General features: G+C 38.4%; 1 protein-coding gene across 7 annotated transcripts in view; it reads left to right on the top strand.

Annotated features, from left to right (window-relative positions):
• PMS1 (PMS1 homolog 1, mismatch repair system component) overlaps positions 1–26353 on the top strand; it is a 48675-nt gene that overhangs the window by 6481 nt on the left and 15841 nt on the right. For 6 of the 7 annotated variants that reach the window (XR_012674160.1, XM_075153660.1, XM_075153662.1 and 3 more), the window contains exons 3-9: positions 1637–1819; positions 3921–4023; positions 5682–5845; positions 16366–16482; positions 20225–20347; positions 22370–22513; positions 23827–24722. Coding sequence is in view for 6 of the 7 variants with exons in the window: in XM_075153660.1 (XP_075009761.1) it covers positions 1637–1819; positions 3921–4023; positions 5682–5845; positions 16366–16482; positions 20225–20347; positions 22370–22513; positions 23827–24722 (1730 nt within the window). In the remaining variant the exon portion in view is untranslated. The remainder of the gene's footprint in view (positions 1–1636; positions 1820–3920; positions 4024–5681; positions 5846–16365; positions 16483–20224; positions 20348–22369; positions 22514–23826; positions 24723–26353) is intronic. The other variant, XM_075153663.1, reaches the window with a different exon arrangement.

The raw sequence follows: 26353 nt of genomic DNA, 5'->3' as shown, positions 1-26353 counted from the left end.
GGTTCATTTGTAAATGCTCAAACCCTTCATTAGTGCCTACAGCAGCAGGGTAGAAGGTTTCCCATTTATATCTCCTTATGTGTTTTTATGTTCAGTTGAGGTGTATTGCTTAGGTTCTGTTTTGCTTCCCAGTAGGAGGTTGACTCAAATATTAGCAAAAGCATTGTTTTTCACCTGAATATAGCTCTAGCATCATTCATTAATACGGAAAGTGAAATGTACCCACATTTCTATTGTGTATCAGTTAATTAAATATATATAATTGTGTGCCTGCCTCAGAGGCTTTTGATGTTTCCTAATGCAGGTTATGTGTGAATACAGATAGTATCTTTAGATACCTTCCTTTTGGTTTTAATTGCATTTTTTTTTTTAAGTCGAGAAATAACCCTGGGAGTACATTATATTTTTTCATAACTGTTCTCAGTATACGCCCATATGGGACAACAAAGTTAGTTCTCTCTAATCAATCAGCTTTCTGTGAGCAACCATCACATGCTCTGTGCAGCATCAGTGGTGGTAGCCGCTCATTCAAGATATTCTTTCTAAGCAAAAACAGTTTTAAGGTTGCCTAGATGTATTATACACTACAGCACGTTTTTCTGTATGTTACATCACAAGCTTTTCAAAGAGCCAGGTGTGCTTCTGTAAAAGAAGTTTAGTTAGTGATCCTGCTGTTCTAATTACTTTCTCCTCCTGGCTTGTGATTCTTTTGGGTGCAGTTTACCTATGCAGATTATAATGGAGCTGGAAGGAAGCATTTGTTTGCTGCACCTGTTTGAGATGTTATAGAACCTGAATTCCATCATTTATTTAGCTGTCCTAATTATCTGGGTTTTCAAAGTTTTGTTTTACCCTATTTATGCTGGTGCTTATTGAAATAATATATTTAAATTGAAATTCAGTAAAGTATGTATTGCATATATATAAAGGTAAATCACAAAGATAGAACTTTGCTTCCTTGAAAGCTGTTTTTAAAAGAGCCTCTAGGAACCTTTACTTCTTTCTGTAAATATTGTACCTCTTTACAAGCTTGCGTATTTCTGTCCCCATTCATGCCTTGCCCCCATTAGAATTTCAGCTTCTGTACATTGAGACACAATATAGAGACTGGAAAACTACTGAAGTAGTGAAATCGCATAAATCAAGACTGATATTGAAAACAGTTCTAAGTGAGGGCCCACTGACTTTAATGGATGCAGGGCTGCATTTGTGGTGATTTCAAAAAAATTGATACCAACTAGGTAAGAGAGGTGAAAAGAGGTTAAAAAGTCTTTAGCTTTCCAGCTATAGATTTCTTTCTGAGCTTAGGTTTTGCAAATTTCATCACAGTTTAAAAAAAATTTACTTAATTCCTGTTTTAATTTTACTGTATTTATATTAATGTGCTGTTTCCAAACCACGAGGTATGAATTACATTATTTAATCAGAGAAACCATCACTAGTATCCTAACATGTTGTATTTTTCTTTTTTTTTTTTTTTTTAAGCAGAGACATTTAATGGTGGTTCAATTTCTCCAAATATACAAAACTCCCACTTCTATCTGGGTGGCTAGAAGCTGTAACCTTAGCTGCTTCAAACTTGTGTCTTAATTCATTTTGTTATTTTAGTGCTTTGTTATGTTTTGTTCTTTTTTAGGAGGATTATGGGTTTCACAAAGTAGAAGTAAGAGACAATGGCAATGGAATCAAGGTTGCTGATGTTCCAGTTATGGCAATTAAACACTACACCTCAAAAATAAGCTCTTCTGAGGACCTTGAAAGGTTGACAACATACGGTTTCCGTGGGGAGGCTTTGGGATCAATTTGCTGCATATCAGAGGTGACAGTTGCTATAAATGTGTCTGGTCTTTTGTGTTGTGATTTTTTTGCGTGTGTTTGTGAAAGTTTTATTAAAATATCAGTGCAAAGACTTTAAATTGTTCTAGCAGCCTGCCAGGGATATGTTTTCCAAACAGTTCAGCTGGTGTATGCTGCCTTTCCCATCCGCCCCCGAAGTCACGTCGTATGGTTAGGAAGCAGTATGGATTTCTTGTAAGGGTCAGTCCTGCCTTTCTGTCATACTGGTTACAGCAGTGCTCTGTTTTTCTCAGTCAGAATAGGTCAGAGACAGATTGCTTGGTGTTTCCTTTTCTTTTGTGTCGGGGTATAGATACATGATTCCTTATACATATATGTATAGATACGTGATTCCTTAGAACACTGCCTTATCCTCTTTATTGTTATCAGCAAATATAATATCAAAGAGTATGGCTGAGTTTGCTACTTGAATTAGGGTAAATCAAAATGAGGAACAGCAGGTGATGGCCAGGAGAAATCACTTCAGGGAACTGATGGCCCACATAACTACCATTCCAGTAAGGATTTCTGCCTTGATGTTATCTGGGTGATCTGCAGTCATGGGATCTTGCTGGGCTCCATATTGCTCCTTGACATGTATATGACTGCAGTTGCACAAACTTTGTTGTCCGTATGAGTAAACAGGAACCTGCTCCCTGGCCTAACTGAGTCTGATCCGTATGTTTGTGTTAAGAGGACTGACAGTGTACTGGTATTTAGGATTTAACTTGTTGACTGAAAGTAAGTTAGTTCAAAACTACCTGAAAAGTGGTCAGGCTATTAAGGGCACAGCATCTACCTCTTCCATTGTGCTCTGCCTTTTTGTATTTGTGCTGTGCCAAGGTCAAATTTTGGATTCCTCTTTCTAAGTCTGCCAAGGATTAGATCCTGCAAGAAGATACTGATTATCTGTGTCTGATTGGAAGCGTCAGCTGTTGAGGTCAGGAGAGATGTTAAAGCTTGACTCCTTGCTACCTTGGGCTACATTCACCTTGCACTAAGCAGGAGTGGGTTGTGTGCTTGGATGGAGATTTCCAAAGATGCTTTCAAAAGTGTTGGTGTTTTGACAAATGATGACAGACCTCAATCATTGGTTCCTTCTGATGAGTTGTCAGAGCAGGATGCCATCTGTTCTGAGCGTTTAATCTGCTCTATGGTATGTTTCATAAGAGATGGGAGGTGACCTGAGTGCATTAAGTACTTTAATAGGTATTACTTTAATCTTTGGATCAGTAATTATGTTAATTAAACACTCCTGACATTAATTGCATTCTGGCTACCCAAACTGCCCCCTGAAGTTTCAGTTAAGAGGTACTTTACTATTGGCCCTTAAGTAGGTCTGTAATATTGTCATTTCCAATTAATCAATTACTGTTTTTTCTCTCCAGAGGCATGGCTGAACTCTGAATGATTCATATGAGACACTGAAATAAACCAAAGTATCCTGAAGCTCTATATGTGTGATAACCTTTTTGTCTTTCAGGTGGTTAAAGTGCAGTGGCTCTATTGTTCAAAATATTGATACCTGAACTCAGGGAATTGTAGTTTTATTGAACTTCTGGTGTATGACTGGTCTTGCTAAAGCCAATCTGTGTATTACCTTAATAGCTTACAAAACACGCAACTACTGATTGCTAGATATATTTGGGTGGGAAAAGACAATATACGGTTTGTTTGATAGCAGTTGTTATGTTTGTGGAATCTCACATGAATTTAAGAAGTTGCTATAATATGCCTATGGATGAAAATGCAAAATTAGCAATTGATTTAATTGTTTATTTAACCTGTGTTTAGAATAGAAGATATAGGAGTGTGTGTTGTAGGTAGTAGGGATTGCTATGCTTTGTGTATAGTGTAATAGAGATGCATGGCTTTTAGTTAAATGGATGGAAAAATGAGTAATGTTGTTTAATGTTTCTGTGACTGTCAGAAACATCTGTAAAAGAAAAATTTTATAAACTAATTAAATATAATTGCGGTGACTAAAACAACGCAATGGTAAGAGTGGTAGCAAAACTTACTAAGCTTATTCTGAACTTTGTAAATCCTTGATTAACGTGATTTTTTTAAACTATTCTTTTCAGGTTTTGATCACGACAAAGACAGCTGCTGATGATATCAGCACTCAGTATGCTTTGGATAGCAATGGGCATATAACTTCTAAAAAGCCTTCCCATCTTGGGCAAGGTAGGATATCACTGTTCTGGTGTTGCACTGTGACAGAAGTATTCTGTGTTTCTCTCAGGCTGTATTTGATGTTGAAATACCTGTTCTGTACTTGAAGGCTGAGTATGAAGTCTTTGCAGCTGTAAACATTTCTTGCCTTATGTCTGTCAACTGAGAATGTGTTGTTATTGTAAGAAATAATATGTCTTGGAAGTTGCTTTAGATAGTAATTATAAACTAGTTTCTCCTTCTCTGACTCACTTCTTCAAGCTGACAGCTATAAAAACTCAATTCCCTACATCCAGGCAGACACTATATGTAAGTATATGAAAGATTTGTTCAGGACCAAAATAATGTTTCTGTACGTAGCAAAATCCTTGCTTAAATGATGAAGAGTTGCCCTGCTGCTGTACAAAGGAGTTGCTGGAAGCAGCATGGCTGTAGGGCCAGGCAAAATCACAGTTCTTTCTAACGTGTGGGAAGGGCATGTCACTAGAAATCCTTCTGCGTGTTTGTGTGGAAGATTAAAGGTTGCCTCACCTCAGAGGTGGCCTTGGTGTTTCAGACGTGGTGCAGGTTTGGGGAGGCATCTGTTCGACTTTGTGCTCTGCTCAGCTAATCGTTGCTCAGCGAGGACCATTAAAAGACCATGCTATGTCCTCACACTCACACTCCAGCTGGTGTGTATTCCCAGAAGAGAAGCGGTTTGCTCTTTTCTTGTGACGAGGACGTGCTCCTGAGGGAGCAGTTGCAGCTCTTCTGTCCCAGCTGAGCCGCAGTGGCTGCTTGTTAATGTTGTGCCCACAAGCTGCCCCCCAGCTGGCAGCAGTGCTCATAGACCCGATGGGAAGCTGACTGCAGACCCGGCTCCCTTCCTCCTCAGCGCTAACTGACCGTGGGGAGCCATTAAGCCCGAAGAAGCTGCTGAGGGCTAGTCAATGCGCAAAAACTGAAGAAAGAGCTGAAGCGGAGAACTCTAATTTTAGCTAATTTTAACCAGGGACTGTCTTTAAGAATTTGGCTGTAGTATTTTTCACGGTCGGAAAGCCTGTGGGTTGCATTGCCTTCTCTTCTGTCAAAATTGTTGAATGATTGTCTGAATTCTGTGACATATTTAATACTTTGCAATATCCTTAGAGACCTGGAATTTATGTGATTGTGTTGGTAGATGAATATTCCTCCTCTTACTGTGTACTGTGCCTTGAACAGAGGTATCAGGCTCTTCAGGTACTACCCTAAAGCAAATGCTTGTGAAGGGCCTTAGTCGAGCTCAGTGTTCCTTTGCCTCCAGATATGTCTGACTAGATTCTAGGCTGTTAATCATTTTACTAATGAAAGTTAAGTTAATGTGCACTGAAAGAGTCCTCACCTTTATTTAATGTTGATTCTCGCTATTGTCAGTGTGTACAAAAGAAAGCTTAATGCTGCAATCATAGCTCTAAATAAAGGAGGGAAATCACAGCTCTCGAGATCTATAGGTACTTTTTCTGGGGAGAATGACTGCTAATTTGGTATATTTCTTCTCATGCTAATATAATATAATTTAGTGTTACAGGGTTTATTTTGTATGCAGCAGCATACAGACAGGTCTCTTCAAGTAAAAATGAAGTTTCCTCAATATCCAGTCAGTGGTATGCGTCCAGTGTAATTTGTGCTTATTTTTTGTCACCTGCTTGCAGGTACTACAGTAACAGTCCTAAAGTTGTTTAAGAATCTTCCTGTAAGAAAGCAGTTTTACTCAACAAATAGAAAATGTAAGGAAGAACTGAAAAAAGTCCAAGATCTACTGACAGCATATGGTATCATAAAACCAGACCTGAGGATAACCTTAACGCATAATAAGGTAATAATGAGTTTTTCTCTATCAGCTATCTTAAGGATCAGTTTCTGATGAATTTATGCAGTTCATCTAATACTTACATAAAATCTTTCATTCCTAGGAATTTTCTTTCATCATAGGTTTGTTTTGAACTTCCAGGTTTTTTTCCTCTTCATAGATGTGTATTTATGATCGTTACAGATTTTGATCCTAAACTTCTAAAACTCGGGCTCAGATCTGCCTTTTGGTCTGCTCCAACAGATGTCTGGTTAGATATATGAAGTATAAAAATTATTTTACATGCTAGCGGTTAGTAAAGACGATGGTGGTGTTCTGCAGAACAAAGCAGTGAGATCTTACTAGGCCACGGGGCCTGATGAAGTGTTAACCTAAGCTAACTGAAAAAACTCTCAAAACTTACTTGGTTAGGCTATCTAGCTGAATTGACACTATAGCGCATACAGGTAGCTTGTTGTATGCTGAGTCATAAGAGCTTAATGCATAATGATGGTTTCATTTAAAAAGGCTAAAAATTTCAAAACAATTTGCTACATTGCTGTAAGTAAGTAACGTATGTTATAACAACAGGCTTAGCTGAGGTAGTTGTTCTTTGTTTAGACTTGGGGAAACTGCTTGGAGGCTGCTTGGAGGCTACTTTGACTTCACGGCATACTGAACAGTAATTTTACAACGCAGATACAGAAGTTGCCCACACAGCTACAGGAGTGACGCATTGAGCAGTTGTCCTTTACCTGACCCCAATTTAAACATAGCTAATTTTATTGGCACCTTTGAGAAGAAAGCTATGCGAAAGAATTACCAAGTTGCCACAAAGTAGAGAGTGACATCTCGTGGCCAGATCCCTCAGCAATTTTTTTTCTCTTATAAAATAATTTTGTTTGTTAATCTTGCTATTTGGCGTGTTCACTGAGCAATTTTGATCAGTTACTCTATCAACGAAACATTCACACTTCAGTTCCTTTTCAGTGGGAATGATGAATGACACTGTGCTTTCTTGAAATGACAACAGATTGCCCATCCTTTTCTGGAGTTGTATAACGTGCTCTAATTATATTTATGTATGTATTTCTAAATATCAAAGTGTAGATACTGTGAAAAACAAAAGCCAGCCTTGTGGCTACCCAATTAGTATTCCAAAGCTGAGAAAGTGCAGCTACTTTCAGTCTTACTTCATTGGGACCACAGAAAGTTTGAAACCAGAGATCTCAGGGGAGTGCACTTCCTAGATTGCATTAAGCTCCTTGACATATCTAGCAGTGATTCACAGCATTGGTCTTAAATGTTGGTTAGTAAAACTAATTTTGTCTTTTATTGGTGGTTTGGTTTTGCCCTCTGACAAGTTGCAAATGATTTTTTTTATGGTATTTTGATTTCATCTCCTTTGATTAGACTATTACATATCTTGTTTTTCTTTTTTTCTGTGCTTATTTTAATACAATGGCAATAATGTGCAAGAAGTTGATTGCATGTCTTTTTCACAATACTTACTGCAAAAATGGTGTGGAGAGCAGCATGATAGCAGCCATTGCACGTTGTTTTTGACTATTAGCTTCAGAGGTAAATTCTTCAATACACAATTTGATTAGGTAAAATAAATCAGTACAAACGCTATCTGCAGGTAGTATTATTCATTGTAATGACAGAGATGGTGCTCATTTTTTGGGCTCTTCGCTTTGCACTGCCAGCCTCATGTTCGTCTAATTTATTTAGGAAAAAAAAAAGAAGAAACTGCTCAGACGTGTTTCAACACAAGAGGTCGCTCAGTAGCTATTGCTGAGCAGGCAAAATTAAAGGCTTAAGAAATCATATAGAAAGTGTAGTGTCTCTCTCTGCAAGTGTAAATATTTTAAAATAGTCTGAAAATGTTAAAAAACTTTGAATGCAGATTCCTGTGTTTCTACTGTTGTTGTCATTCCTTGCAAAATAAAAAGTTACCTATTGCATCATACCTTTTAAGAAATTTGAAATCCTGAAATTCCAATGCATAATAACTTTCAGGAGGTCTACAAGCATCCGTTTTACCGTAATATCACAGAACATGAATATTCATTAGATCTTTTTCCTTCAGATGCTAAGTATTATTGTCATTAAAATTATTAATTCAGATCAGAAGTGATACTATAGTGATCTATAGTGATCTATAGTGATACTATAGAATATCTGTGCTAGAATAATACTCTACTGAATAGGGTTGTCTGTGTTTTGTTTTTTTTTTTGTGGTGGCTCTTTTATTTCTGATTGAAATGTGCTAGGAGAAAGAATCAGCTTCTTAGAATGTCTTTATTTTTTGTGTAGCTCATAGATTATATATTAGTTTAAAAAAATTGTATGTGCAATTCTTCAGAGGAGTTCCTAGAATCCCAAATTCTTGAGGCTGAGCCAATACTTTCTGTTGCAATGGAAGAAGATACACGTCAGGAGTAAGATCAGGTTCTGAGTCTTAAAAGAGCAAGAAGGTAGCAGAGATGAGGTATTACAGAAGGAGACGAGGAAAGATGGGTCGAAAGAGTAGAAAGGGTAGTAAGTGAAAAAGTGTAAGTGGAAGTCTATTTCAAAGAAATCTTGAAAATAAATTACAAAACCAGTACATTTAAAAAAACAAACCAAACAGTCTTTAAAGTCCTGTGTTTTATAAGAAATTAAAGGAAGATGGAAGAAAGCATACTCCTAGCTTTACCGAGGAAGAATGTAATGAGGCTGAAACTTTCATAGAAGTGTCTGAGGTTAGGCATCTGAAAGCCTAATTGATTCTAGCAGAAACTTATTTTGACAAGTCAGGCCTCTTATTGAGCTGTTGAATGTATATGTTTTTAGGATGCACAATACATTCCATGTTTTATTTCCATCATGGTTCTTTTTAAAGGTGTATGTCTTGTGCTTCTGAATGAAATTGCCAGAAATTTTTCTTGTTATTGTGCCAAATTTCATATCTGTGTTAGTTCAGAAAATATTACCATTAAGTGTCTGATTTCTGTGAAGAACCACAATGCTCTTGCCTTTGGGTTGTTTCTAGTGAGTAAGAAAATAGATATTCTTTTTTCAGTCATCCAAGGGTTCATTTATTGCGTACTCTCCGTCAGTGGATTTCTGAGATAGGAAATACTCAATTGCTCTTTAAGCTCAGAATGTTTTGTTTGCATTAGCAATAAATAATGAATCACTTTGCAGATCAACCCTTGAAGTACTATTGCTATTTTGACAACTTGGATTAGCTAGTGCTCCTTCTTTTTATGAAGGTTTATCCTGCCAAGACATTCTTTGAATACTGATAATGTTGATCCTCTTGCCAGTATGGTTATGTTAGAAAGAGGTATTTTTCTTCTTTCATCACCATGTTCCTTGAAAGCATATTGAATAATGAGACAGTCAAATGGAAATAATTTACATGAGTATTCAGCAAGTTTATTTAAAGTTAACATTATCTGAAGGCGTGCTAAGAACATTCCAAAGTTAGCTACTGCTTAAACTGTGTCAAACTCTTCAGCCTGAAATGCCATGTTTAGCCACCTATGAGCTCTGGCTCAGTGTTTTTCATGTATAATATTTTGAAGCCTTGGTCACACACAGTTCTGCCTAGAACTGTGTCTTCTTTGTTCCTTGAGAGAGACGTGGGTCAGAACTTCCGGATGCGAGAGGTCCATTTTAAAGCTGCTATTATAACTGTGGATGGTATTCTTCCCCAAACCCCCTTTGTGGCTGTGGTTGGTGTTGACTTAAAGGATGCCATCTTCATTTTTTTTTCCTTTACAGTAAGTCTCCTCTTATTTCCAAAGTTGGATAATCTCAACCTACAATCTAGATTCAATAGTCCCAAACCAGTTTGTTTTCTGTGTTTGAGTCCTCTGTAATAAGTATGGTTTTTCTGAGACAGAGTAAGTGCATGTGGTGGGTTGACCCTGGCTGGAGGCCAGGTGCCCACCAAAGCCGCTCTGTCACTCCTCTCCTCAGCTGGACAGGGGAGAGAAAACATAACGCAAGGCTCGTGGGTTAAGATAAGGACAGGGAGAGATCACTCGCCAATTACCATCACAGGCAAAACAGATTTGGCTTGGGGAAACTAGTTTAATTTACTACCAATCAAATCAGAGTAGGGTAATGAGAAATAAAAACTAAATCTTAAAACACCTTCCCCCCACCCCTCCCTTCTTCCCGGGCTCAACTTCACTCCCGAATTCTCTCCCTCCTCCCCACAGCAGCGCAGGGGGACGGGGAATGGGGGTTGCAGTCAGTTCATCACACGTTGTCTCTGCTGCTCCTTCCTCCTCAGGGGGAGGAGGACTCACACTCTTCCCCTGCTCCAACAGGGGTCCCTCCCACAGGAGACAGTCCTCCAGAACTTCTCCAACGTGGGTCCTTCCCACAGGCTGCAGTTCTTCACGAACTGCTCCAGCGTGGGTCCCTTCCACGGGGTGCAGTCCTTCAGGAGCAGATTGCTCCAGTGTGGGTCCCCCACGGGGTCACAAGTCCTGCCAGCAAACCTGCTCCAGCGTGGGCTTCTCTCTCCACGGGTTCACAGGTCCTGCCAGGAGTCTGCTCCAGCGTGGGCTTCCCGTGGGATCACAGCTTCCTTTGGGCATCCACCTGCTCCAGCATGGGGTCCTCCACGGGCTGCAGGTGGATATCTGCTCCACCATGGACCTCCATGGGCTGCAGGGGCACAGTCTGCCTCACCATGGTCTTCACCACGGGCTGCAGGGGAATCTCTGCTCTGGTGCTTGGAGCACCTCTTCCTCCCCCTCCTTCACTGACCTTGGTGTCTGCAGGGTTGTTCCTCTCACATATTCCCATTCCTCTCTACAGCTGCCGTTGTGCAGGTTTTTTTTTTCCCCTTCTTAAAAATGTTATCCCAGAGGCGCTACCACCGTCGTTGATGGGCTCGGCCTTGGCCAGCGGCAGGTCCCTCTTGGAGCTGGCTGGCATTGGCTCTATCGGACATAGGGGAAGCTTCTAGCAGCTTCTCATAGAAGCCACCCCTATAGCCTCCCCCGCTATCAAAACCTTGCCAAACCCAAATTGCAAACCCAATACAGTGCATTAGGATAAATCTACCATTTTTAATAATGGGTTTGTAAATTAACCATTTTTAATAATGGGATTATACATTGCATTCATTCGTTGTGCTTCCAAACTCCATGTTGAAAAGAAATCTGCATCGAGCAAAACAGCAGCACGTGAGCTTTTTCTTGAGTTGGAAAGGCTACTCCATTTAATGTAATGATGATACAATAAGTCTCTCCCTAATCTGTGTATCTTAAAATATAAAGAGGAATTATGATTAAGAATCTGTAGTGCTCTGCAGCCAACATGCTTTCATGCTGCCCTGGAATATAGCTCAGTCTTTACTTCCATTCGAGGTTCAGTGGCTTTGCTGAGAAAGCCAAACAGAGAGTTAATTATGGTGTTTTTTGTGATGAGGACACCTGTCCACTAGGAAATGCGCTGAGACCCTCAACTCAACTTACATCAGCCAGAGAACAGCTGCCAGATGGTAACTACTTTTGGTCACTTCCAACCTGGTTGAATTTGAACTGGTGACCTAGAGGTGAAATGCTTTATATCCTATTACTAATTCCTTGAGGTTTCCAGTTTCTCATCCATCACTTTTTTCAAATGACAGCACAGTATATGTCTGAAATCTCAAAACAATTACTGTTTCACATATGCAGTGTGTGTTGCAGAATCTGAGATGTGCCTTTAGCTCTTGCAAGGCTTTCACATTCACTTTGTACACTTAAAAAAGGTTAGCAGAAAAAGGATGGTTCCAAAGCCGCCTGGGAGTTTTCCCTCTTCCTTACCAATGCAGTTTGTCACAGTTAGGAATGTTCTCTGCTACTTTTGGTTAACCGCTATTTTACAAAAGGCTTTTAAACCTCCTTTATTTAAGTGGAATTCACTGTAATGGTGTACATCCTCTGAATGACAGTTTAGGACTAGAAACTGTGTGGTTTTTTGAGAGTAGTTTAATTGTTTGGGAGGGTTTTTTTTTTTCTCCTTCTGCTATGGAAGTGGAATTTCTCTAAACACCCACAGTTGAACATGTGTGATTAAAGCAGCCAAAAAACTTACAACTCTCTCTATAGCCTTTGTAATTGAAAGGCTCTGAAGACGTGTTACCAGATGAAGGTCCTTGGCTCCTTGTAGTATCTCTTAGCTCCTCGCCTAACTTACCTTCCAGCTCCCAAATCCAAGCATTTATCCACTGCATGGTGCTCAAGAAAGCCTCTTCATTGAGAGGGTGCTCTCGTATCACAAAAGGGAAATCTGAGCAGGAAATATGTCAGAATTTGTAGGATGAACAGTGCTGTGGAACCTCACTGTCTTTCAGCAAATCCCCTTGATAGCAGTAATGGCTGATGCCCATGGGATAGATGGGTATGTCATCTGCATCTGATGAGGGCGAAAGTGGTGCCCTGAGTTTCTCTATTGCATACCTCTTCTGGTAGTTGTCCTACCATCAGTTATGATGGGACAACTGATTCCTCAGGGGCAAGTATAAAATATATGGGGAAAATAGTTATGATTATGTAGGGAGTTGCATTATTTTTCTTTATGCTACATTGAAAAACTGCCGTGATTTCTTTTTTCAAGGGAAGATTATGCAAGAGCTCTCTTTTAGTAAGATAACTTACCATTGGTGTGAAAACAAGATGCCAGTTATGGCATGGAGCTGATAAACAACATTGACGCTTTTCAAGGCTGGGATTTTAAAGAATGTGGTTAAGACTTTATCGTGGTTGTCGTCTTGATCTTAGCTGATAGGTTTTCTTCCACTGCATAGAACATGCCAGCCCTTGCAGCTAGGTGTCTGTGCATCATAAGCAAAAGAGGTTATACACATTGTACAAGGTGATGTCTTTTTGTTTCCCTTGGCTGAATTCAAACTTTTGGTATTACTGCCTGGCTTTGGTCTTGTATGTATGCCCACTTAACTGGTAGGCAGTGATGTTTTCAGTTTTGTTGGAGCCTAATAAACTATTAGGTTTTAAGTCAGGAAAGCTAAGGAACATACTGGCCCAAAAAGTTATCTGCAGTGAGATCTCAGATGCCAGGGTGATAGGATTTTTGAAGTATGTAAAACAAAATCAGAGAGACTGTGAAATACAGTTCTCTTTTACAGAGCTAACTCATGTTATGTTACCAACCTACGGCTCATGTACAGTGCTTGCTCTACTAGACTTTTACACCCTCAAACTTTGCTACAGGATAAATAACACAACGACTGTCACAAAGTAAATAAAGAAAATAGAGCATTTCTGGGTAGTAAAAGTCCACTTGGTTAAGTTACTGCCATTATGTAGTAATAAGGTAAATGGGATGAATCTGTTTAACTCATAGAATCATAGTTGCACTGAAGTAGCCACAGTCAGCAACAGCATCCAGTCCCCAGCTCTAATTAAGATTTTTCTTTTGTCTGTGATTGCAAATTACTGTGGCTGCTGGTAGAACTTCTAAAATATGAAGGATAGTTAGGGATGAGGAGTGGCTGCATTTTTTTTTTTCTGCCCTTCCTTGCAGTCTTCGAGGAGACAAATAATGAGCAGCTCTTACCCTCCTTAGTGCCATATACTGGGGACCCCAGTGGGAAGAGGTTGCATACTCTTTCTCCACTCTTTACACATTTTTCAAGGAATCCTTCTGGGCTATGTGTATGCATCCCAAAATAACAGAGATGCCTGCTCCATGTGTGCATGTACGTTGTCATCTTCCACAAAAGTATGCATATGCATATGTCCTAGGGCTGGATGGGGGTGGAGAAATACATACACACAGACACACACGTACTTATCTTCTGTATATGTGCAATAGATTTTATATACGTTATGACATTTTGTAAGATCTGATCATGTAATCCCCTTCAATGAAACCAGGAGGGAGGTGGGATATATTTGGCTAGCTCTAGCAAAACCTAAGATGGGCCATATGTAATAATATATCTTTGAGTAGGCTGTTTCTGCAGTGTCATCATACTGACTAGAGTCAGATTCTTCCTTGGCTCATCCTGGACACCCGCTTTATATGACCTAGAAAAAAATATGGGGGGTGTGTGTGGGGGTGTATTTTTAGCTAAACTAAAGGGTATAAGCAAGGTTAAAAAAATAGGATATTGCTGGAACCTCATGGAAACAAGCACTTTCTAAAATAAATGAAATGGAACAGGCATTGTTTCTTTGTGGATTTTTTTAATGCTTGTTGATATATCTGGAGAGTGTAGAAAAATAATTTTCTTTAAATTACCAGCTATTCCTATGTTGTTGCTTCATAATGTGCACTCAGGGCTAAAAATGAACACACAATCTATTCTGTGTTTATAGAGTATAGAATTGAAGGAGTTGCCTGACCTCTTTAGTATGTAGGCTTTAATTTAACCTACAGTGGTAACTAGTTCCTAAAATTTTGTCTGTAGTTCTGAGTATTAATATCTGATAAATATATGACTAGTTAAAACACCCCCTGACTTATTAACAATATCTACTTTTAGCAAGTTTGCATTTAGTAAGTTCTCATTTTCCACAGCTTTCTTAAAACCACCTTACTGAAGTGATCTTTTCACAGTGCTGGGTATCAGCCATTCAGCAGGTCAAGCAGTGTAATAACCTTGCATTAATCAGCAGCTAAGATTTATATCTGTACCTGCGGCATCACACTAGTATAAACAGCATGATGTTTATATTAGTCATGTAACAAGTGTCTTTCTCAGCTTGGTCACATGCATTTAATTTAAAACATATCCAGTAAAGAAAAAATGGCTTGGCACTTTGTGTTTCCATTTTAAGTAATCAATTTTAAAATAGAAGCAGTACAGGATATGTTTTATAAGAGGAGCTCTAAAGAAGAGGACAAATTCTTTCATCACTCCAAAATGTCTTTGAGGAGATTTACAGCAGGTGTAGAGGAGAGAGGCTGAGAGGCAGCATGCTTTGGGCAGCCCCGGGCTGTCCTTTGCTGCTGCCCGCTGCCAAAGCACGGTGGGGACTCTCCCTGCCAGAGCTGTGGACACCCGGCCCGTGGCTCTGCTTGCTCATTTCTCCTTCTCCTCTTTTTGTATTCGCTGCCCTCCCCAATGTAAATTGTCCTTTATGTTTGAGGGATTTGAGCTCGCTGTAGGATGACTGAGCTGTGATCCACCATGTGCAAAGGGCTGTCAAGCTGGTGTCTAAGAGGTGAGTTAAATTCAGGCAGGACTAAAAAGCCCCACTTCATGAATGCTGCAGAGTGTACGTGGAAATGGAAAATTAAAGATTTAGGGAATAGTTTTAGGCTCAACAGTCTCAAAGCTTTGCAATTCCACCTGTCCTGTAGGAAGGGAGTATCATTTTACAGGAGCACCGTGTTCTTGCGTGGAATTCACCCCTCAAGGCCAGCAAATATCCCACTGGACAGGTGGAATTTTAAGGCTATGTATTGCATTTCTTGAGATGGGTGTATGACCATGCTTTCACATAGCATCCTGTACCAGAATACTGTGAACTCATTTTGAATTTATTGGACACCTAGCACCTATTTAAAACATCAATTTTAAACAGCACTGCAACATCAGATTTAAACTGCAACTTGCTGCGTTTTTTTCTTTTGTGTTTGAATGATGCACATTGAAAGACACTCAGTCAGCTAATAGTGACAGAAATATAAAGTGGATCTGAATCTAGCAGTCTCAGTTGCCTAGAAGCAAAAAGCCAACTAAGCACAATTTTTTTGTTGTTGATACAGAGCAATAAAAATCAGCAGATTCAAAGTTAAATTAGTGAGAGACAAATTTTCACTTCCCAAAGTAGCTAATACTTTCTGTATATGTAAGTGGACTTGACAGGTAACTTCTGATGCAAGTTGCAGTTCATACTGCCTTGCTGTATTTAGTAAATCTTTGCAATAGTATTGCAAGATATGTAGCTAATAGAGCAGATATCCTTTTATCCGTCTAACTTTTACGAAGTTTTCATTAGACAACTGCTTTCCTTGTAAATACTTCCTTAGAAACTGCTTTCCTTTCTAAATAGCAGGCTTGTGATAGACCTAGAGTATCCAGATGAGAGCTATGAATGGACATCTAATAGCCTGATTTCTACCAAAATGACCTAGCTCTTGAGTATAAGTACCATAAGTATTGCAGTGCCCACCTTCAAATGTTGACCACCATGCCAGAGACATGTCATAAATCCTCAATTTATATGCTCGGTAAAAACACAAAGCCTACTGCTATATATCTCGGAGGAGAAGTAGTATTTTTATTTATTTGTTTTTAACAATTGTTTCAGGTGCAGAAGTCCAGATCAGTCATATAACATCCATAAATACAAGCTTTGCTTAATTTTCCAATCGCTACAAGTCTAAATAAGTAGTACGAGGAGACATGCCAAAAAGTACCATATCGTGTGTGTTAACACTGAAAGTTGTGAATATAAAAGGGTCAAAGTACAGAATGTTACATATACAGTATGTGTGCAGTTGCATATGCATGTTCATAGACATGACCTGAGTTCAACAAATATAATGTCAAAAATTTGACTCTCTGCCATTTGTTTCAGGCAGTTATTTGGCAGAAGACCAGGGTGTCAGATCACAAAATGGCCTGTATGTCAGTTCTGGGAACAGCCGTTATGGGCAGTATGGTACCTTTTCAACACTGCTGTGAGGATCCTGAGGTGAGTTTAAACTTCCTTCTCCCAAATCCACTTAAAGCCTGTCCATGAAGAGAGCTAAATCAATATTCAAAAAGAAGGAGACTTTGAAAAAGAGAATATTATCTCCAGATTGACATCTGATTAATGCATTTGATTCTATTACTGTCCTCTCTGTAAAATTAATTGGTTTGGTGATTGAAGATCCACTCCAAGAATCATCTAGTCAGGACTCATGTGGCACTGATCAAATGGCAGTAAAAACAGTTGTGATGACAAATGCAGAATTGCTGATGGCTCAGAGCTGTCTAAGTTGGGATTCCTGGCCCACAGGCAGGTTGTGCTCTGATTAATATCTGAGCGTTTATATCATTCTCATCCTCGTGGCCTCTTAGCCTTATACTCTAAAGAATATCCCCCTCAATTTCAGTGAGGGGCACCTGAGCAGCAAAAGAAAGAAGGCAAGTTATGCAAAATTTCCACTAAACACATATTTCAAGGACATACTAGTTAGTTTTCAAAAAACTTAGTGCACTTGGCTTTCTTTGCCCCTGCTGAAATTGAGGGAATTCCCCATGATGTTCTCCTTTGTCTAATATTTTCAAAAAATTTTTTACTTTGCTTCTATTTTAGTTGGAGACATTCTTATAAAGGGAAGTCTTGCTACTGCTGATCCTTCAAAGTTGCATTTTTCCTGTATCTTGTAGTAATAAATCTTGATCAGTCGCATAGATGAGATGAATCACCATCTGTAAAGTCCCATTATTTAGACTTTAATAAAGTGTGAATATATATATGTATTATTAAAGTTTAATAGCATTATTCAGACTTAAATCTTGAGTTTGTCAGAATGCCTGTAGTATATATATGCAGGGAAATGAGGGGAAAAAAGCAAAGTTGCTTCTTGTAGTTTACAAAGTTTTAGTTGCTTATGTCTGAACAGAACATCCAGAGTCATTCTTACCTGAATGCAGGTCGGATGTGCCCCACAGGGCAAGTGCAGGGGGCTCCGAAGGGAAGACATGGGGGTATTTAGAAGGGACTAGCTTCAAGAAGGCACTCTGGTTCTCACATTACCTCTCTGCTATATCATGAGGCATCCATATTCCTTGAATAGAAGTTGGGGAACATTCTATCTCTCTCTCTGTCTCTAAATAGTGTGTAAAATACCACGTGCATCATTTATAGGTGTATAAGTGATCCATGCATATTGCTCACGGACAAATCTACGTTCAGAAACCATGGACATTTCTAAATTAAGCAGCCAAACACTATGAAATGGCAGAATTAAGGTTGCCTGTGTAACCCTTTCTTTCTCCCTTTTGTGCAGGTATTGGAATAGGTATTTAATGACAAGGCATATGCTGCTTTTTTCCTTCCCATTAGGTCCACGCCTCATTCAGTACACAGACCAGAGGGCAGCTCTTTAATTCTTTTCCTTTCCTACTTGTTCATTGTATAGCTTCATACTCCTTTGCTGCAAAGTCTACTCTGAAGACAAAAATAATCTTGCTATAAACAACTTTCTGTAAGCTGTATCTTACCAACGCCAGAGTTAAAACTTCTATAACAAGTGATTCAGGGGTTTTAAAGACTGGCCTTCTTCCAAACATCTCCATTATGAGCACTGAATGAGACAAGAACACATTTCAAGCTGACTCCAAAGCATGCAAATTCAGGAGCTACTTGTAAAACAAAAAGAAACCTAAGAAAATAAGGAATTGACACAACTTTTTACATGTACAAAACAGCATTTACGCTTTTCACATCCCCAGTCTTGTAAATGGATGGATTTATTTTGGCTGAAAACTTTCACACAGGAAATTTTCCTAGTCTCTTCTTTTCCTGTGGAGGTTAAGTTTAGCAGATACACGTACCACTGGGAAAAAGATAAGAACTTAAGAAAGACGTTCTGCTGTCTGCTCAACACAGATATATTTTAATACGTACATAAGTTGTTTTTTATTAAAGTATTAATTTTGAAAATGGTTGATCTAATTTAAAAGCAAAAAATTTGTAATGTTTTCCAGTCTCTGTAATTTTGTCTTTATACTTCTTATACTTTTGTATATGAAAATTCTAATAATTAAGACTAGGTTTAGAAATTGTTGCTAACTTTTAATGAGCATACTGATATTCTACACGGCTTTAAATAGCAACAGCCGTCAGCCATTTCTAAATCTAGCAACTTCTTAAATGAGTTATTTAGAGACTTTCAGTTTTGCTTTAATGTTGTCTGTGTATAGAAATATTGTTTGAAGTGAAAGACTTTTACAAATATTTGGGAAGTCGAAAAGGAGCTTGAAGCATAGAGGAGGAGTGTTCAGGGGGGATGTGCTCAAGTTGCAGAATAAAATCTAGAAGTGCTGCATGTTGTTTTCTGATAATCATCCAACAGATATTTGACACCTCTTTTACTTGACCAGTGGTGTTTGGTTATGTGCGACGTTGCTGACCAGAACACTCCAGCTTTAGCACAGAATGCTTATTACAAGGTCAAGAGGGAATAAGGGAGCACATGAGCAGATAGCTGGCGTGACGTAGATGAATGGGAAGGATAGGCCAGATCCCAGGGATTTTAAATTCCGTTTCAAATGCATGATAATTTGGATTTTAGTAAATACAAGTGGTTCTGCCAAAAGCAAAGCTAACGAGGTCTGATTTTTGTGTTCAGTGATCCACCCTGCTACCAGAACATTCTCCAGACTTTCCCATATCTCCAAAATCTCCATCCTCACGATGCCCCCGTGTTCCTTCACCTATTAGTTTAGGCAAGTGGCAGTGGGGCAATGTGTGGGGCAGTATGTGGGCTGGTCGGCACGTCAGTTCTTACATGCTGATGGATCCTGGCTTTTGAAAAGTTACAATTGTCTTTTCCTCAGTAAGGTCATTATCTTGAGGCTCTCCTCTCCAAACAGCTGTCAGTTATCACAGAAATTGTGGAAATACAATATCTTTGGGATTTCTGCTTCTTCATCAGATTGAATTGAAATCTATCCAACAGTTTCAAAGTTGCTTGGTGGGGAAGAGGGGGAGGTGATGGGACAGGCAGCACAAGTCATCGGCCTCATTTTAACCTAAAAAAATCTAAGCTGAAGACTCTCAACAGAAGAATCTTAAAACTTGGAGTTAATGTTAGGTACTCTAATCGTGTGATTTTCCGAGGCTCCTTGGCGGTGCTGCGTGCTCACAGGTTCTGCTGCGGTCTGTGAATCGTGGGTGCTCAGCACTCTTGAGAGTCAGATGATTTGGATACAGGTGGCGTAGGTAAATTTAGGTGCCCTGAATAAATGCCCTATGACAGGCTATTTAAGGTGCCCTGCATGTAGAAAGGGAGGGTTTATGTGTTTTGGGCTTTCCCAGTAGGGGTAACTCACGACTGCCTTTGCCAGGTCGGGCAGCAGTGCATGCCTTTAGCTTGTACAGGGGTTAAGTTGGCAACCCTACAGTCAGCAAGCCTAAAGCTGACTGGCGTTGTTCTCCGCAGCCCTCAGCTGCAGACAGCAACCTGGTGCAACTGGCAGTCCAAATGAGAAATTTCTCAATAAATTGATCGAGAAAAATAGATACAAACCCATCTTTCTCAACCTCTTTTTTTTTTTCTTTAAGTGCTTTTATTTTTTGTATCATAACTTTCAAGAAGCAGTGCATGTGTTTGAATGACTTGGACTCCTGTACAATTTCATTTTAATATCTCGCCCCTAAAAAAACCTTTTTGGGGTTCTCTTTAAAAAACTTTTGCGCTGTATTTGTTTTATCACGGCAGATAAATCTTTCTGGATTTCTCCCAAAAGCTGAGTCAGACACTTCTTTGACAAGCCTTTCAAGTTCAGAAAGGAGTTTCATTTTTATAAATAATCGTCCAGTTCATCAGAAGGAAATACTGAAGGTAAGGTCCTCTAGCCTTTTATTCAAGGAATAGAAACATAACTTCTTTGAGGACAGACACCCCTATGCAATCTACAGCCTTTCTCCCACATAAAATAACTAGAGTATTACAGGTGAAGATACTAGCATTTACAACAGAAACCTCTTCCACAAGTCTGATGCTCCTGGTGCCTCAGTTCTGTTCCCTTTGCTGCAGTTACTTACGACCACAGAGCTGGAAGTTATGTTTATGGCTGTTTAAAAAAATGTCATTTCAGATACTCTATGTAAGAGACCAGAATAGTTGATTCTTTCCTTGTATTAGCCTGCAGAAATACACCTGTGCAGTTTTCCATGAGGGAACTTTATGTAGTTTCTTGTAAGAGAAAATAAAGTTTTGATTTTGTCCACTTCTTGCTTTGGGCTTATCAAGCAAATACATATACTTTCCCTTTAAATTTGTGTATGCATTGGATAAAAATGAAAGTGATAGTGCAGCAGCATTGGCTACAGCTAGGCATTGTGTAGGCAGAATTTGATACTCTTGGGTTTCTCACACTGCTGAACCTTGCAGCACCTCACTTGGAGCAGCCTTGCTGTCCTAATCCTTACCCTCCCTAGAAAAGAAAATCACGTTCATGCCGAAGTGTACACGTAGGTTTTAAAGTGGAGACAATGAAGTAGTTTTCAGTTGGCAGGCGAAACTTCGTAGATGTAAACTCTGAACTTGTGTTGGTACGTTAAGTGCCAAATAAGGCTAATCCATCTCCACGCAGTATTTGATGTGCCTGGTTCTTCCGGGAGTTCAAAGCTCAGCTTGAATCCCATGGCAGATTCAGCTTTTAACCAGAGCATGGAGGCTGAGATTCAAGGTGGGATTCAGAGTACTATCATACAAAGTAAACGTACGTTGCCCTTCGTTTAGGGCTCTTATTGTAGTAGTGCAAGTGATAGTCTTCCACTGCCTTTTTTTTTTGTCCAATTTTTTAGTTTTGGGTTTTTTTTGGCCAAGTGAGAATAACCATACATCTGTAAGAATACGTTTTGATGGGTTTGGAAAACAAGCTATAGATGACTTACTTCTATGTCCATGCTATGTATGGGGAAGAAGTGCTGCTGGACATCTTATTACTACAGTTCAGTGCCAGCTGAGGACAGACTGTGGGAATATTAAGGTTAAAATAACTTGAAAATATTTAAATAAGTTTACTGTTATTTAAACAATATCTAAGAATTAAAAATTAATTAAAAAATTAAAATCTAATCTGCAGCGGCTCTTCATTTTTTACACTTTCAATTTGTTTTTGTCTCGTTAACATTCTTTTCTCCAGTATGTATGTCTGTTGAAGGATCCCTGATACAGGGAAATGCAAGGATCTTAATTTGATCCTTCCAGTTAATGAGACCAAAATTCTGAAACAACTAAATAATTTTGTAGTCTTTTGGAGAAGTTTTTGGGAGGATTATAGAGAAAATAGTAAGGGCAAGCAGAGTTTGAGAAAAGCTGTAGATTTATAATTGGGTTAATAAAAGGAACAAATTAATCCTGTTCTGGGAAAAGGGCAGGTCTGTGGTGCAAGTGCTACTTTCTCAAACAGACTTTAGTTTGGCTGAAAGAGACAGCAGTGTAGTTGCATGGTATATAAGTAGATTTTCTTTAAAAAGCAAATAATATATTTGTGTTGATTGAGGAAGTAAGTATTGGAGTTGCAGTCCAGTTTGGGCATATCATCTTTTCTTCCAAGTGTGATCACTATATTAATTCAGAAGGTCAAAGTAGCTACCATTAGTGTCTTGGAAATTGGTTCTTTTTTTTGTTTTGTTTTAATTTAGCTGTGATGACTTGGAAACCACCAATAAACTCTCCTTTTGGTGATTATTCCAGCATATATGTATACCCACGAGGACCTTTTTAGCATTCTTTTAACTTCAAAAGAAAACCCCAACAAACCAGTTACACTTTTATAATGTCAAATTTTGTCTCTGTGCCTTTGTGTCTATTTTATTGCCTTTACTGACATCTCTTTATTAAATCAATCTGTAGTTAATTCGACAGTACTACAGTCTGGTGACGCACAAGGACTGTACTCGTTTATATCCTGTTTTCTTTTTGAATATTACTGTACCTGCCTCTGCTGTGGATGTGAATTTAACACCTGATAAAACGCAAGTTTTACTGCATTATAAGGTAACTAAGGTTTTAATCTGTTTTTGAGTTGTCAGCCTTTTACTTATGCAAGCATAATAAGGGCTTCTGGGACTACTGAAATGTTTGAAGGTAAACAGTGCCACTGTTTTTTTTTTTAGTTAACATGATAGCTTACCTTTATCACAGGACTGTTTTGTTTGAAAAGTATTGAACAGGCTCAGTGGAGGATTATTGAAAATTAATTTCCCAGTTGATTTCAAAGATCATTTTTACACTGTCAGATATATGTGTATACCGCTTGGTTTTCAGATGGCTTTATAGTGAGAGAAGCTAAATGGAATTATGATGTGTGTCCCTACATAAATCTCATGCTTAGCTTCACAATTACACTAAGTCATCCCTTTTAAAACGCCACATACATTAAGTGGGGCGGGAGGGAGGAGTTGATTTCTGGTCAAAGCAATATTTTGCTATCATGTGCATAGATTATTGTTGACATCACTTAAGTTTTAGGATATCCTGTCCATACTATCAAGACCTGAAATTTAGACCATATATGCGCATGCTTTAGAGGCTGTGTAGTGATAAATAAAGTCACTTGCACTTATTAGCACTTCATACAAAAAACAGTGCCGCAGAAATTAAGGCGGCTACATAGGCAAGGTGGTTATTCAAAGTGAATGTAGGTAGTCACACTAGTACTTCAATCTCTTCTTCACTGAAAGTTTTTGGTTTTGTCTATGTTAATCTTGTAAATGTACTGCCTGTGTCACTTGTATAAAAATTAACACAGCATTCTCACATTTGATCTAGTTTAAAACTTTCCTTTGGTATTAGAAAAAGGGTTGTTTTTTCTTTTTTCTTTTTTTTAATTTTGTGGGGTTTTCTTCTTTTTTTCTTTTTCATTTCCATCATTTGGTGCAAAGCTGTCTTGGAAGCATGCACCTTAAAAGCACCTACACAAACACGCTTACATGAAATGGGATGTTGCTGGTACATCTGTCTTAACTATAAGCTTCTAACTCCATATTAGGTGGGAATAGTTTTCCCTGGTACTGGTTTAAGCAGTCAGTACCCTGTTATAAAGGAAGCAATTAATCGCTTTTTTGCTATCAGAGTAAAACATTGAAGCAGAATACCTATCACAAAATGTTTGAGGCTAAAGGCGTCCAGTTCAGAGTCTTTTTAAGCATGTGTGAACAACTGAAATGCAATAATCTGTCCAGATTTGCCTGAAAAATGTTCTGAATAAGATCACTTTGCTTATTGTTCTATAGTCTCAATATCTGTCAGTTACATTTACAGGTGTGCTTGTGTGTGTGGCTTTTCTGTTGTTTTTTTCTTTTTTCCAGGAATCTGTCTTACTTGCTGTTGAAAATGTGTTGAAATCACTGTATGGGCCACTACCTGCTACAGTCCCTGGTGAAAGTAATAAAACAGATGTTACCTCAGAAGACATGTTTGTTCATAGAACAGAACAAACAGATGTGGTTGTTAATGAAATGGGACCATCTGGAAACGATGATCTACATGCTCGTACTTCATTCCTTTCGTTCAGCAATGATGTGCAAAACTGTCAAGTAGGAAAAAACACAGAGATCTGCTTAAATCATCAGACGTTCTGTGGTGATAATGTACGTAGTCGCTTGGACAAAAAAGAAGTTTCTAAGAGTGATGCCTTTCCAGACAGTTCCTTAAATTTATTGTGTGAGAAGGAACAGAATGGACAGAATATGACCGATATTCAAAGTAACAGTGTTCCCGTGGACCCCAAGTCTAAAAAAGCCGATGAGCATCTTTTGAGTTCTGATAATATTGACGAAATAGAAAAAAATGAGGACGCCTTAGTCCCTAAAGACTTACCTGAAATCTCTGCTGATAATTGGAGTATGGGAAGTGGATTTAAAAACCATCTAGGAGACAACCTGGAACCTGTTAAGATTTTGATTCCTGAAGTTGGAGGAACAATTAATAAGCAAAATGAACATACTGGTGAACAAAGCAATGATCCACAAATCTCAAATCAAAGCATAAAGAAAAGAAATGTGATAAGTGATAAATTCGGGCATGTGACGGCTTATGACTTAATTAGTAGTAGAATAATAAGGAAACCAAAGTCTGCAATTGGATTTTTCACTCAAGAATGTCGTCCAAAATTGATAACTGATAATCCAAAGACCAGCATGGAGGACATCCTGCTGAAAATTGAAGAGCAGTGGAAGAATTTGAATGAAGAGGAAAAAAAAAAGTAAGTTTTCAGGCTGTCTTGCTTCTAAATCTGGTAGTTACCAATGGGTCACCTGTAGTGAATTAAAAAAATTATAACTTGCCAGTTATTTATGAAACAATAGAATAGAAAGTGATTTTTGGCTTTTCAAGATCAGCATCGATATTGTGAGTTGTCATCTTTTGCTGTGTGCGTATGTGCACTGTTGATTTGAGTTACTCATTTTGCCACTGTGCCATGCAGCAGTTAGGTAGGGATAGTTTTGCTGCATTGTTATTTAGAGATAACAAGCAAGAAAATATACTGTTTTAATCCTACAAACTTCTGTTTTCTAAGGGCTGCCTGTATATACTCCCGATCACTGTCAATGAAAACCAGCATGGTTATGGACAAGGCACCGTATAGTTCCTCCAGAGCTTTTTCCAGCCAACAAGTTTTTTTTTTTTATTGCTACAAAGTGAGAATTCTTTTTCAGGATCTTTAGTACTCGAACATTTGGTAAACTCCTTTCCTCTCAATTTAGTACATATCCCAACCCAGGCTGCCTCAGAATTGTATTTATAAAACCCAATCAAATGACACAGGAATCTCTTTTTCCCTTAAACAGCTATTCCAGTGCTGGTTCAGAGAGGATAGTACAGTTTGAATTTTAATCTGTTTCAATCAAAACCAAATCTTTTTTTAGATTACAATCTGAATAGCTAAATTCCATATTTTTCTAAAAGGAAATCCATCTCCAAGTAAGGGAAATATTTTAGCCTAATTTGGGGCAGGGGTTGGATTAGTTAAAATATTAGGTATATGTTGTCCTTTATGTGGAACTTCTGTTATGGTAAAAGATTAATTAGAATAACAGATTTTGAGATGTTCTAAGACAGTTTTTTAAAAAAAACCCAAACCTTCTACTTTGTGTTTGTAATTTTATAAAATGTAAAACATCGTAGGGCGTCACACAAATGAGGAAAATAGAAGTAGTTCTTCAATAGTTTTACATGTAATGATTTGAATGTGTATTGTGATTTGTAGCAGCAAGTTTGGGAAATGAAATTTTGATTCTGAAGAACAAACTCATTGGAAGTGTTGTGAAAATGTGTTTTCTTCATGTTACGGAAGCAAGGAGAGGGAATTAAGAAAGACCACTGAAAAGGAAATGATACTAGCCAAAACAGTGTAATTTTAACACTAATGAGAGATTCGATTAGGAGAATGGTAAGAAAGAGAAGCTATACCTAGTGAATTACTGTTAATATATCTGTTTTTTCCTTGACTTCTCGACTTTGTTTGAAAACACCTGCATTGTTCTGACCACCAGCTATATCAGAGTTAAGTAAAACCTTTTTATCTAGCTTCTGATTTACCTAATTTAAGGCTCACTAAGCAAGCAACATGCCATGATCACAAAACCATACATGTGAGAAAGTGTTTTGTCCATCTCTGCATTAGCAGAAATATTAATGTAATAGTAGAAATCTACTCCGATTATAGTCATGCTTTTAATGAAATGAAACAAAAGGTTCTGCCAGCTGTTTCAGAAAATTTTAATTTGCTCTGCTTTAGCTTTTGAGATTTCATGGTTGCTTTCCTGGTACAACTGTTATGTTTAAAAGTGTGCCTACAGATTAACTTTGTATTAGTTCAGGAAGGAGACCTCT

This window comes from Calonectris borealis, chromosome 6 (genome assembly GCF_964195595.1).
Source record: "Calonectris borealis chromosome 6, bCalBor7.hap1.2, whole genome shotgun sequence".
Taxonomy (NCBI): Eukaryota; Metazoa; Chordata; class Aves; order Procellariiformes; family Procellariidae; genus Calonectris; species Calonectris borealis.
Note: the sequence above shows the minus strand (reverse complement) of the source record. Positions and strands in the feature narration are given on the sequence as shown.